Source organism: Falco naumanni, chromosome 5, assembly GCF_017639655.2.
Source record: "Falco naumanni isolate bFalNau1 chromosome 5, bFalNau1.pat, whole genome shotgun sequence".
In the NCBI taxonomy this organism is placed as follows: domain Eukaryota; kingdom Metazoa; phylum Chordata; class Aves; order Falconiformes; family Falconidae; genus Falco; species Falco naumanni.
In genome coordinates, this window is record NC_054058.1 from 16,590,469 (window position 1) to 16,605,484 (window position 15,016).

General features: G+C 38.1%; 1 protein-coding gene across 8 annotated transcripts in view; it reads right to left on the reverse strand.

Moving 5' to 3' along the window:
- Positions 1 to 6,692: 6,692 nt before the first annotated feature.
- Positions 6,693 to 15,016, reverse strand: part of ARNTL2 (aryl hydrocarbon receptor nuclear translocator like 2) — a 37,438-nt gene continuing 29,114 nt past the window's right edge. For 7 of the 8 annotated variants that reach the window (XM_040594081.1, XM_040594085.1, XM_040594084.1 and 4 more), the window contains 3 exons: positions 12,385 to 12,472; positions 10,585 to 10,693; positions 6,693 to 9,264 (listed from right to left, as the gene is read on the reverse strand). In XM_040594081.1, the coding sequence (XP_040450015.1) occupies positions 9,128 to 9,264; positions 10,585 to 10,693; positions 12,385 to 12,472 (334 nt within the window). In that variant the 3' untranslated portion in view covers positions 6,693 to 9,127. Of the gene's footprint in view, positions 9,265 to 10,584; positions 10,694 to 12,384; positions 12,473 to 15,016 lie in introns of those variants that run through there. The other variant, XR_005827883.1, reaches the window with a different exon arrangement.

Here is a 15,016-nt window from a genome sequence, read left to right on the forward strand (position 1 = left end):
ATGTGGTATCCCAAGTTTATGAAGGGGAAGTCACATCTGCTTAGTAAAGTTTGCAGCTATTTCAGTATGGCTGGCTTTGCTTAAGCTAAATGATGGCTGAATTCACATGTTTATCCTGGCTTTGCTCCTCAGCCAAGATTCCTATTTCCACAGCAGAAGCTCTGCTCAGCCCGTCCTTCACGTTTGTTCTGAAGCTTCAGCGAACAGCCCAAATGTTATCTCTGATGCAGAGAGAACTCCGTGATTTCTTAGTTTTTATTGAAAAATATTCTCAAGAGAATGCTATTAATACTTTTTTCTAATGTCAATGATCTTATGGGTTTCTTTAAGAAATATTTTGACTAAAATTGGTGCACAAAAAGTCACATTAGGTTTAAATTTGAGGTGCAGGTCACTTCTATTTAATTTTTAACTACAGTTTTCCAAGTATCTCAATATAATTTTGATGCTGTCAAACTTTGCCAAAAGATGGTATTTTTTTTTCCCCTGTGGCTCCACCTGTTTTTCTTATTTTCTTATTTTTTTATTTTTTTTACTTCCAGTGCAGAATTACTGTGCTGCCACAAGCTTTCACTTGACCACCAATCAAAGAAGCAATTTAATCTGCGGAGTTTAATTCTACCTTGTGCACTCTGAGTGCAAATATTCATTTAAACATGTGGCTAATTCTAAACGGAGCTTGGACTGTGAATAAAGCTACTCACAGCCAAACATCTGCAAAATTAAGCTTTCAGGCTATGTTTACACCACAGTGAGTAGTGCCGTGTAGAGGTACCCAAGTTGTATCTGGAGCTAGATGGTGGAAGACAAGCCAGTTAGGTTAGCCCTACAGGCTTTGCTATCATAACTAGGTAATTTCTAGGATTCACTGGTGTGATGATGGTGCTGTACTGTGCCACGTACAAAACAGCCTGTTCAGAACTTGCCCTGGACCTTCTCAAGACAGTACTGCACAGTGTTATCCCATCATTAGTGGTATCAGTAAAGCAGGGATCCTTCTGCAGGAAAATGCTACCTAATTTAAAAAAAGCAACAGCACCCTTTTATACACAGCAGATACCTTTGAAGCACTTGTTTAAAACCAGTTACTGGTTATATGTTTCTACCTTGAAATCAAACACATATAATCAATGTTAGGCCACTATTTCAAAACTACAGCTCTAAAATTGAACATCTAATTATGCAGAACTCCTCCTGAACAGCTACCAAGGACTGTCTTTTTTTAACCAAAGATTAAATTTAGCCATCATGAAAGGAAGCAATGATAATAAACATCATTAAAACTCTTACAATAATTTACGCCTTTTGCAAAACCTTTTATATTTATTTCAAAATGTGGACACCTGCATATCTGAGCTAGAATACAACTTGGTTTTCCACCAAGATGCTGAAACACAATTTAAACACTATTCAAAGACATAACTCCCAGATATCGCAGAAACGTACTGCAATTTTCACCTCTGAAATAGTTGTGAACTCATTTCATTGTTTTGACAAAAACATCTTGCCAAAATGCTGTTTTCGAATATAACTCGTACTGCACTCCAGGTTAGTGCCACAGTTAACGGAGAACATGAACATTGCTGCATGTTTGTTTTTTTCTTGTTGTTTTTGTTTTGTTGCTTGTTTTTTTTTTTTCTTCTTAGATATCAACAGCTATATATGACAAATTTATCAGTTCCTGAAAAGCTACAACATTTAGAAAGTTTAGTCTTATTAAAAGATGCATTACTGTATCTACAAGCGACAAAATAAGTTGTGCTATGATGATCTCCTCTGCAGCCGATGGGAATTGAATATATATCAGTTTGTGTATCTAAATGTCCATACATCTATCCTAGGTTAACTGCAGAGAAAGAAATACAGCCTAAACGTAGAGAGGATTTATACCCAGCCCATTTTTCTACTTTGAACTTCAGTTTTAACAGTGACCTTGCAATAATTCTTAGTATTGATCTTGGCCATGCTGAAGCCAGAGGCAAATAATCTTACAGATTGTTGTGGAGTCAAGTTTGCACTCAGTTTTTGCTAGTATAAATCAATTGCAATGTTAAAAGTTCACTTGGGACTTATCCTATAAATTCTGGTCAGCATTCTCAGTGAAACAACTTTCAGAAGAAACAAAATTGCAAAGAGCTAAAAGCTCATTCTCCCTTACAGCTATTTAAAGAGCTGGAAGAAGTTTTCCAAGCTGTTCAAGGGCACGGAAGGGCTTAATCATCCACTGGCATATACAACATTACACTGGGCATTGCACTGAATTACAAATAAAAGTGCCAACACATTTCCTTGCACAAGTGACTCAAAATACCTATGAAGGTCTGATTGCTTAGAAGGAAAAGACAGTCTGGTCATCCCATACAGTATGTGCCTGGTTCCCAGATCAGTAACCAGTTATTTCTCAACATACAACCAACTGAATCAGGACTATCGGAACAAGTTAGAAGTTCTGTGTGTCCTACAAAAAGCTTCCTGCCATAAAAATGTAAATTACTGGACTCTAAGTTACATCTTCCAAATTTCTCATTCCAAAAAATACCTGAACAACTTTGACTCTGTATTTGAACTACAAAGACTGAAAATGTCTTAAATCCAAATTTTGAAAGTCTTATTCTCTATTACCCTCTCTTAATGCCTTCATTTGATTAAAGCAAGGTACCAAAACCAGGCTGAAAGCAGCGAGATGAGGAGTTAGAAATGGTAACTTGCAGCCCTTCTAAAGAGCATCATGTTTACTAACACAAACAAGCCGTTCCAGCAGCGCAAGCTCCGCTCAGCACTGTACCCAACTGCTTCCAGATTGATAAAGTGACGTTTCAAATTCTGCTTAGATAATCCACAGAACCCCCAAATCAACAATTTTGAAATGGGTTTGATTATTCAGTACCTGCCTGAAAAGGCAGCAGTTGCACACTAGCCTGAGCAGGAAAATAATCCACTTGAAAATATTTTCCCCTCAGGCTGCTACCAGTAATCCTCACCACCATTTTTAAAGTTACTAACCCTTATGCTTATCACCAAATCTGAAACACCATTACAGCAATGGTGATAGGAACACTTACCAGAATCCGTAAATAATTGGTTTAAATACAGCAAAGATGGAGACAAACAAACCACCCAGCCCCCTTTGCTTTATCACAAAGGAACTGACGGAGCACCACGGCACAGCCCCTCTCACAGGAGCAACTTTCTTGTACCATGGCATAGAATTGCATTTTAGATTATTTATATAACACTTGTCCAACTTTTTTTTTTTTTTTTTTTTTTTTTTTTTTAAATGTGTATTTTTCCTGCAACTGTATCTGGAGTTTCACTCCATTTGATCTTTCTGTTTATCTGCAAACTCCCACAACACTGGAGCATTTCCCATGGCTTCCCACCAAAGCGGCTGTAAGAACTCTGCAGTGCTGACCTCTGAATCCCGAGACACACAGCACATGTTTTCGTGCTGGCAACACAGAGTTCCTTACAGAACTTGGACACAAAATACCCCCAAGAGTTAAAAGCTACCACAGGAAACTTAAATACATAGTTCATTTTTGAAAAGACAATCTAGGAGCAGGCTGTAAGTTACCGTAATAAGCCACAAGCAAGACAGCTCTGAAAAACCGTACGATTTAAAAGTTTTAAAGCCGGGGGTTCATAAAGGGGGAACTGTCATAAAAACCTAAGTCGTCATGAGAGACAGAAGATAAGAAACAACTGTTTGCTGTCTGTCCCAGTACCAGAAGCAACAACCCACGAAGGAAGCGGTACTCTGCAAACAGAGCAGAGGCACGCGGGAAGGAAGACCCCGTCAGGATCCCTGGACACCAGCGCTTTCCGAGGGGTGCTCACACACTCTTGGGTTCCACATCTCTCAGGGTTTACCAAATGGACAAACCAGCCCAAGCTCAGGAAATCCCCCGAGCTGAAAGCAGCTGAACCAGCTCTGTGCTTCGACGCTGAACTTTTTTCTTCAGGAGCCGGCCCGTGCCCCTCGCTGCCCACCGCGGAACGGGCAGCCTTGAACAGCCCAGCCGCTCTCATGCTCCGCGCAGAACGAAGCCCAGCGCTCTTCAGAAGAAGTGTTTAGCAGCTGATTGGATCTTGCTGAACCAACACCAAGATCACCTGGCTGTTGGTTTGGTTTTGTTTTGTTTTTTTTTTTTGCATTGGTGGTGTTTTGTTTTGGTTTTGGTTTTTGTTTGGTTGGTTTGATTGTTTTTTTTTAAAGAGCTCTACCATCTCTTCAGTGATAACAAAACCAGTATCTGATACTACCACTATATTTGCGGGGGCAGGGGGGAAGGAGGTATTCTTAAAGACCTGGAAAATCAAACGTGTATGAAGAATTAAGAAATCAATTTGCTTATCCTGTTTTCACAAGATTAAGTCTAGGAACAGAACCACTCCTGTCAAAGAATTTTTAAACTCAAATTATTTTGTCTAAATACTAAAGCCCCAGTAGTATTGCCTTCTCCATTATATAGCCCTATCTGTAAAAGAAAGTCTTTAAAGTCCGATTTATGGCTTAAAAGCATTGCATGTTACCTGAGATACTATATAGTTCAACGTTCTGCTGCTGACTATACAGTCCCTTCCAGAAACACACTGATGTGCTTCATTGTTACAGAACAGCCCATTAATTATGTTCCTTTCTCTAAGTTGTGCCAAAGTTCCCCGAGTTTTGCAGGAGATCCCTGATGTCAGGCCATGTAGGCTTAGGTTCTGCCCCAGAATTTGCAGATAAGCTACCACCCAGACAGGGCCAGAACCATGAGAGCACCAGCCAAGGAAGATCTTCCCCACAGAACTTTTTACGACTTCCAAAGATTGTGTGTTTATTTCTAGAGGTCTTGACACGAAACCAAATGGTGAATAAAAAGTTACGTGTAGCAACTGCCCACATACGTGAACTTACCCTTTAACAAATCAGCATGCTGAGGTACTTTATCCCCTTTTCTCTCCCATTTGACCCAAGGTAAAAGCACTTCACAGAAGCTGACACGTAATACACACAGCTCTCGGGAGCCTTAATTGGTTTTTTTGTGTTTGTTTGTTGGGGTTTTTTGAATTCCCAAATGTAGTAGTCCAGTATAGCTCGGCAGCAGCTCCACAGGACCCCAGGAGCTGCACCAGGATAACTAGCTACTTCCAAAGGACGTGAGCATTTTTGACATGTCTCAACATCTGTCTTTTCCTCACTAGGAAGATACGAATTTTCCAAAAGCAATTAAGCCAGGAACAACCCAGAAAATTTAGTCATGGCAGCCATCTGTTACAGTAAAGGGGAGCTATCGAGAACAATTTTCTAGAAGTGAGGTACACGTAGGATGTGCTACAGCAGCTGTGTTTCACCAGCTCACACATCACTCCCCTTTTTTCCTGAATCCTCTAATTCTGCTGCTCTGAAACATGCCTTTCTATTTTTTAGCCTGCAAGAACCTAAAACCCCAGGTAGCTTCTTGATCTCCATATTTGCAAGAGCAAAGTAATTCTCCCCAGGGATGGCGAAAAAAAAATTAATAATCTTCAGAGAAGTCCTAAGCGGCACAAAGCTGTCCAGCTGACAATTCCTTCCTGGAATTCCAGGACATTTTATGAATTTACATTCTATGTGCCAACCCACAGAAAAGAAGAAAAAGACTAAGTGAAAAAGGCCAGAAGTCAGGGTCTGTGGAGATGCAGCATCACTTAGGCAGCAATAAATTCTTCCTTTGGATCACGTTCAGGCATGGATCATGTTTAAATTCATGGATCATGAATAAATTCTTCAGTTTGGATCATGAACAGGATCATGAACAGGAACAAACTGCTGTGACCAACCATTCAGAGCACCAACAGCACTGTACTCAGATGAACACTAGAAGGGAATCCCAGGAAGCAGTTACACCCAACAGCACAGAAAGGGCACACACCACCCCCCCGCCACCAACTGCCAAACACTGTTTACAGGAAATGCAAAAAAGTTAAGGTTTAATATATCGGCATCTTCATGATTCATGGCTGTGAGACATGATGCTGATCTGAAGCGCTGTTTTAATCCTGTGTGCCACCCGGCAGCCCAGGCCACCTGGCCGTCTAGCTCCGATTAACCCAGGCTGGTGACAGCTAACTATTACCCTCCACCCAGCCAGATCACCTTCTCATTCCAGCAGTACCCGGAAGGTATTTGTCTCTACCGCACTCCCATTCCCTGCTCCTAATTCTGAGAAGAATTCCCATGTTTTCCTGTACACACAGGAAGCGGTTTCCCAAATAAGCTCCTGCTTGTAACAGAACTTCTCTCCCATCCAGATTTTGTCTTTAATTCTGTCTGTGCCCTCTCTAACAAATCAGTTGACACATCTCCAAGCACAACCCTGATAACTAATCAGGCTTTTAAGAGCCTGTTGACACCTGCTTTATCACCCACCATAACAACCCACACAGGACTCTAAGAATCGTACCCATGTACACTGTTTAAAAAGCTTCTTTCAGGTACAGCCCCATTAAGCTGCAACAGCAGCTGTTTTCAGAACGTAGAAAATGCGTGTTGGTTTGGATTACAAAGTTACCCTGGCTAGCAAATATCATCTTGAGCTACCAAAATCCACATTAATTCAATTCCCCCATTTATATTTCTAGGGAACAAGCCTGGGATCTGAAAGCATGAGTACTTCCCTATTTAAATTCAGTATTAGATAGAATTGTCAGCAGACTCACAGCAGTGCACCAAAATAGCATTTTATTGACCTGATTTAACCACATCCTTCGATAACCTGCACCATGCCAAGAAAAAAAAATGTCCATATCTTACTAGAATTTTATTGTTATATGAACAGAAATAAGCACATACTATCTCAAGTTTATTCAAAAGTATGTATTAATTTCATTGTAAATATTTGCAAGTGACACGTCTTTTTGTAAAACTGCTTTAAGACAGAAAAATTAACAAATAAGTAAAAGGAGACTAATCAATGAATTAAAAGTCACAATATTGATCATTGAATGCAAAAGACTCAAAGTTACATTTTTGTTTTTATTTTTTAGGGAAACCCAAGAAGATTCCAAAAATAGTGGTTTGACTCTAGACAGTTATATAAATCTGTAAAGAATTAATATTCTCCTTCAATAACTACATCCGCACCATTTTGAAACTAATCCAGTTAAAGAAGCTATGTTGAAAAAGCCTGTATAATTTTAAGTTATTTATTTACTAATTTATCAATGTTAGCTACAGTACTTTTTGTTTTATTTAGAATTTATTTCTAGAATAAAATGGAAAAAATAAACTGCATTTTACAGTGGAAGAAATTGAAATTATCAGATTTCATTTATACAAATAGAATTCTATCAATTCTTAGAAAGCGCCTGTTTATTTTTTCTCACTTTGCTCCATGATATAGCCCAAAATTAATTTTCTGCAAAGAAACATAAAAGTTTATTCTAATAAAGCTAGAGAACAGATAATTTTGGCCCCATATCTGTAAAAAAAAAACCAAATCAAAACAAAAAACCTAGAAGCTGAATGCAGGAAGTCACATGCAAGCTGAATGCAAAAAATCTATAGACTTAAAAATCTTAACTCAATAAGCTGTTCTAGAAAATCTGGACAAGATGTCACCACAAAATTCATCATTTGCAAAACGATTCATATCTATAAGATATAAAGCTGCTCTGCCAAAGCATAGGAAGCCAGTGCATGACACAGTGATGAATTTATTCAGGGAACAGTAGTTATCCAACAGTAAAGCGTGACATCTAGTGGCTACCACATCTATTCGGTCACACACTTGGGCCTCCGTAAAAATATTTGAAACAGGCTGCCCATTGCTCACCTTTAGTGTTAAAGCGAACACCACCACGCTTACGGTAGTACCTATGTTTAAGTGTCTGTATTAAAAATATGCACATGTATCAAATATCTTCAAATGCTTTCCTTGCATTACCCGAATAAAAAAAAACACAACAGAAAAACTATGCTTTTGTAATACATCAGCAATGCAAAAATTTGTCTGAACTTTTAATACCAGAGATTGAGATCCACTTTGTATATTAATGCTATATTCTTTTAATACAACCTATTAAGTGCCATGTTCTTGAGTAATTTGCTGTAACTGGGACAATTCTTGCAAAAGCTGTCCCCCAAAAGATCATCCTATATAGCATTTATTTACAGACAGCACTATATTACACAAATATTTTAAAAAGTCACAGACTCAAGCAATAGAAAAGTCACCCTAATCTCTCCAAAAAAACATAGAAACTATAAAATACTATAGAATTTTAACATTTTTTTCACTAGTAGACAGTACTAGCCTCATTCTGGAACCAAGACAATCTATCCAGACTTCTCTAGTTAGTAATTAACCTGTGATGAGATCGAAGTGCTTTGCAATAGGTATAGCATTACTTTTCTTAGGTTCTATGCACTGCCCCTCTAATAGCACATTACAAATAATTCAAGATAGTAATTAAGATTTTGTTGCATTTTTCTTACACTCGTTATGTTTGCAAACTGGGGAAATTACTATACATCTCCAGACACTCTCTTCTGATTGTTACGGTGATCCAATTCAAATTCTTGCTCCCAGAACTGCATGCTTTATTTACACTTTTGACTACAAAAAATCGCACTTCTGAAAAGGGCAAGGAATCACAAACTGCATCATTTGAGAATTACAGTCAGTTATTTTACAACTGTAGTGTGTGCAAATCATTTCACTGAGATTTAATAGTTACAAATATTCTTAAAACCGTGTGAAACAGTAGGTTCTACAGAAAGTAACATGGATGATCAATATTCTACCGTTTGAAACAAAAACAATAAATAAAAGTAAGTATTAAAACCAAGAAAAAAAATCCTGTACATTGTACAGTACCTTTTGGTTAAAGCTTTTTAGCAAAAATATAGTAATGTGTTTTAAGCATTCCAGTTACAGATGGTTCAGTATTAAAATTTCAATATTTCCCCTCATGAAAAAAATAGTGCATCTTTCCATAGGTGCAGCAGAAACTGTCTCTCTCTGAACAAGGCTTCAGTCTTTAAAAATATATAGACAGTAATTCAAATGAAACATTAAAAAACTATAATACAGTACTGAGGATGTACGGTTTTGTGCATTACAAATTTTACATTCCTTCTTATTTTGAAAAAGCAAGACTAGAGAGCCCATTGTATATCACTGAGTTCAGCTGGATCCCCAAGTCCTCCATCAGCCTCCAAGTAATTCATGAGAGCCGTCATAGCAGTGTCATCATTTTCACATATTGCATCAAAGTCCAGCTGAGAATTACCACCTATAGAATTATTAAAATATTAACGTAAGCAGTACAAAACATGAAGAACATGGTAACTTTCAAAACTTACTTGTTTGTAACCAGCACCTTTCTTTGAAGTCGAGGCAAACATTTACACATAAATGTTAAAAAAAAAGGTACGTCAAGTAATAGAAATAATGGCTGTTTGCAGACAGTTACAAGGACATACATAACTTGATTTAAGACTATGACTTAAGTCTCGCCAAGCCATTGGACTTCCTCCAACTGCTAGCTAATAGAACTTGTATCCATGCAGTCAGGTTTGTCACTGGAGTAGAAAACTGCTTTCTACTTTATGTCACTTTATGGGAAAACACAATCATCTACCTGAATTCTCATCTTATGTACTATGCCAGATGAACTCCTGAAACCTTCCAAGTTACTATGTGTTACCTCTAGAAATCAACGCTATACCCTTGCCTTCAACAACAGGAAGGTAAAACGCTTTAGCTCATGTATCAATGAAAAACACTTCCTTGCCTATCTTGGATAAATGTTGTTGGCTTCCCTGCCCCCCCCCCCCCCCCCCCAACCCCTTATTCAAGGATTAGGTTTTAACTTTTTTTTCCCTTTGCCTGTTTTTACAGGAAGGGCTTATATCTAAACTGGAAGAAAGCTATAGGTTATAAACACATCAATAAATAAATACATATGTAGTAACTGAAATAAACGAGGGAGATGGAAAAGTTTTTAAGACCTGAAATATAGGATAAGCATAAACATTGCTTTTATATCACTTTGCCTTTTATGTTAAAAATAATACAGTGGTGTTCTCGTCTTATAGGGTCAGGGAATCCTATATCCAGCCAAACTGTTGCCTTGGTGCATGCTTGAATGAGGGGAAAGAAAAAAAAAGAAAAACACGTATTTTCCTTCTGAAACATTTTGACTAGCCCTTTGTATTGACTATTCACAGTTTGCAGTTCAGAAAGAGATACAGTGCTAAATTACAACTAGTTCCCTTACATTGCACTGAAATACTTTTTCTTACCAATCTCTCTTTTCTGAAGAGAGAGCGAATAAGTACCTAACTAAAACTGTGGCATGCAAGAATGTAATGGTAAAGTTCTGTTACATGATGTTATTTTTGTCATAAGATTCAATCACTGATCAAATTTTGCTGTTTGTCTTCCAGTGATAATACATCTGGTTTAAGAGTCCTCTCATCTTCAGGCAGACAGACAAATCTCTCTACAATTTATACATGGTTGGTAAGTGCTGCACTGAAAATCTACACCATTTCTCAGAAATGTCTCCCCCTGCAATCCCCAAAATATCCACAAGAGAAATAAATCTTACTGAGGAGAGGTTCATTATTGGGAAACGGAATAGCACCCTGGTTTTGTTCTGAAGTCTCTAGAACTTCTGTTTCCGAAGGACATAACTGAATTGCCTCTTTATTTGGCACCTGAAAGAACAGAAGTAGTAAAAGGGACAGAAATCTTAAATTTAGTCATAATTATTACATTACATTACAGTAACATTATTTAGTTCTTAATACTTTGACAGCGATTTATAGAGTAAATGAAAAATATGCACCAACAGGCAGATCTACTGCATTTTAAAACTTTTTTTTTAAAGAAACATACCACTGGACTTGGCTTAAATAAAAGGTGTTACACGAAGACAGAGGTACTTCACAGGGATGGTGTCTGCTTTATTGAGGGTCTAATTCAATATTCAGCAAATAAATCCAGCACAAATTGTACTAGTATATACTTCCCATGTCTAACACCATAAACTAGAAGTCATGTTTGTTGATGTTGACACATTCTAGCTAAAAGATTAAGAAAAATGTTCTGCCATATGCATTAAAGTATATGAATTCTAAACTATAAATTCTATCTTTTCTATTATTTTTGCATCTTGTTACCATCATAATAAAAATCTAAGTAGTTTTAAATTAATTTTTGCACTTCAGAAAAATGAGGCTAGCAACAACAGAGATGGAAGTCATCCCCACCCAAACACACCAGGAAAAAACCTCTCCCCGCCCCTGCCTTTTGTTTCATGTAACACATACATGCAACTTAGCAGGATAGATTTCTTGGGTTGCCTGACTTGTGCATTTTCCACTATGAAATTACATAAAGTTGAAATGCTTTACAAAAGCATTTTATGAACAAATGTGATACCAAAGCACAGAATATTAAGAAAAACCCTTCAATGAACACAACGAAGTTATGCTTATGATGACATGCTGCATGACTTAGAAAGTTCAGTATACACAAGTCCATTAATTCTTAGGAAGAAAGACTTGCAGTAAGGCAAGGGACAGCTGATCATGAAAAGGGAGGAGGCCAAAACAATCTCTAGTCTGGAATAGTATTGTTGGGAAATAAAAATTGCAACAGGAAGATAAACTGTCTAAATGGAAGGAATTTACACTCAAAGAAGTACTGATGAAGTAGTAAATTTTTTGTTCGTACAGTGCACAACATACAATATACTTCGGTAAAAAAATATGTTAATTATTCCATATTTATGGTCAATAACTATGATAGTTTGTGGTATTACCAGCACTACTAGATTATTAAAAAAGCATATTCTATCAATTTTTAGACTACTGAAATACCTTCAAAGTAAAAATTTTAGACATTTCAAAACTGAGAACATACAACAAATTCTTAAAAGGATCTTTAAGAACATTAAGATTAAAAGGACAAGTGAGAGAAAACAAGAACTGGTATTTTATTGAGATTGTCAAACTGAACAGGTGGCAACACTTCTACTCTCTGACGAGTTATTTAGCAGAAGTTTTAAGGCAATTCCAAATCCAGAAGAGTCCTCATCACGTGAATCGCACTTGTATTTAGCATATTTGTAGAGCTTTGGCAGAGATCATGATACCTGAGCAGGGACTGCAGTCCTCTTGGCCTCAGGAATAGCCCCTTAAGACTTGAACTAATGCCCCCATGAATGAGGTTGGAACAACTGCTGCTGTCACACCTCCCAGAAGAATTTCATAGCTGGCAGGCAGTTGGCAACACCTTACACATTCTCTCACAAACACACAAGTCACGGTAATTTGGGTGAAACATAGGCTTTGAGCTGTTTGACATTAACCTTTTAGATTTTTACAGGCAGAGACATACTCACATTGCTGCAGTTTACAGTTAGAGCTGGAGAAGGCGCCTTTCTCAAGCAATGTGATGGACTTAACTCCCCAGATGGTGAAGAATGCAACCTAAAATTGTATATGTTTAGTTCATTTGCCAAGTCACATTAATCATAAACTGAAAAATAACCTGCAGACCTCCCCAGTCATGAAGCATGAGCCACCTAATCTGAGACAACATTCTTAAATTCTCCTGAAGATTCTAAGTTCTTCTGCTCCAAGTTTTGATAACACAAAAAGCAGAAGAGATCAATAAAGGCCACGGGTCATAATTACTAGAGTACACTTTTATTTTTCTGTTTAATCACCAGCACTGACAGACCAAAGAGTAACAGATTTCAGAATTACGCACAGTGGGACAAACAGGTACATTTCAAATACATACAGAATACAGACAACATAAGGAAGTTCTGCTAAATGGTGGAGGGAAAACAACACATCATTCTAATACTCCCTCTACTATTATTTTGTTATACCCGTCTTTCCATATTTTCATAAAATTCCAACTAAAAAGAAAAAGCACTTGTTTGGTACCATAATTATTTGAGATACTGCTCATCCTTCCTCACCAAACATGCCAGATATGAAACTAAGAGTGAAAATGTTGTACCAGCACCCTTTGGACAGCTTGCTCCCACCTCCCCTGCTCTTCCTGACTCCCAAAGGACAAGGCTATAGAAGAACTGGGGCACTCTGGATGCTTCCATTTTCATCACCTCCTCAGATCCGAAATGTGATAAGGGATTGGAAGAAAGACAGAAAATGGGTGGATAAACAGCCTATCTTAAGTAAGTTGAGTTATTTGTGTGGAGTATTTGTTAGTTCCCTACATTCCAATATGCAATGCCACATTTCATAAGCAGTACTGCCATCTCCCTAAGCTGGGACAGAAACTCTAGGTTGAATAGCTGTATAGCATTGCTGTAACTGAAACGATCATTCACCACACGCTAATTCAGTTCAGGTATGCTTGTAAATAGAGCTGTAGGCATAGTCCTGAAATTTAAAAAAAATGAACTTGGTGATGTCTGATGCACAGCTTGAGAACCATCTGTGTCTTACTGATATAAAAAAAAAATGCAGAGAGCAGATTCAGATAGTAAATACAGTCGTGCTATTTGATTATGTTTGTAGTCACAAAGGTATCTGATGAAAATCAGCTGGTGTTAGCCTCTGTTGATCACTCTTTTCTCTAGTTTTGATTGCCTCAGTGTGTGCAAGATAGTAACTTGATTTCATACAAAAGAAAAATGAAGAAATAGCACAAAGTTCTACTCTTCTTCTGCTGGAATGAAATACAGCATTGTTTTCAGCAACAATTCTGGAAAACTGAGCTACATCTGGATGCAAGCAGCTACTTCCAGACATCTCTAGAAACACTCAGCTCTTACTGATGAGGCCTTCAATGGCCAACTGCATTTGTGAACACCTTAAGCTTATTTTCCCCCCAAGATACAGGACTGTATGATGAATATCATGCCAGACATCCCAGTTACACAGTGCAACTGCTCCCTTCCATACACAGCTGGCTTCTTTTCAGAACTGCCCTTCCTTTGGACACAGTTTACCTTATCCTGCATGACTTTGCTCTTAACCTTTTTTCTTTCACCTGCATAGCAACTTCTTGGGCTATTAATTTCAGCACAAGTTTATTTCTCAATTTCCAGTGTCCACAGACAACTAAGATCACTGAAACAAACATACCTGCACAAGACTAAAATGGCTCAGATCACTGGCCAACGAAGCTGGTAAGCAAAACATTTTTCCTTTCAAGAGCTTGTGACATTCAGTTATTAGTTGAGAAATAAAATGACTGTTCCCAAAGAAAGCAACGTAATGTTTCATTTACTAACCAGTGTTCAAGATGTGAACATAACCAGGCAAAACACCAAGTCCAATCAATGACTTGAAGAGTAAGAGTACCTGGTGCAGCTTATTGAGGCATGTGCTCATCACTGCCAGCACTTTCACAAGTATTTGTGTTGGAAAGTAGTTCTTTGAACTCCTAACTTGCAGGGGTTTTGATTTCTCTTAGCAGCCTCACTTTTTAAATTAGAAGCAACTATAAACTATCACTGTGATCTTCCTGAAAAGACGTTCTGGTTAATCAGACAAACTATGGTAAACATCCTGCTGCCTTAAACTGCTGTTCCATAAAGGAGTGCAGCCCTGCAGAAAGAGATCTGGGGGGTTTGGTTGACAGTAAGCTCCAATGCAAGTCAACAATGTGCCCTGGTGGCCAAGCAAGACAATGGTATCCTGAGGTACATTAAGTACAGTACAGCTAACGAGTCAAAAGAAGCAACTGTCCCCCTAGACTCAGCATTGGTGTGGCCTCACCTCAAGTACCGTGCACAGCTTTGGGCTCCACAATATAAGAAGGATATAAAAATAATAGAACATGTCCAAAGAAGAGCAACAAAGATGGTGAAAGGACTGAAGGGCATGACTTATGAAGAACAGCTGAGGATACTAGGTGTGTTCAGCTTGGAGGAGAATAAGAGGTAACCTCATTGCTGTCTACAACCTCCTTGAAGGAGAGCTGAGAGGCAGGTGCTGATGTCTTCTCTCCGGCATCCAGGGATAGGATGTGAGGAACAGCTTAAAGCTGTA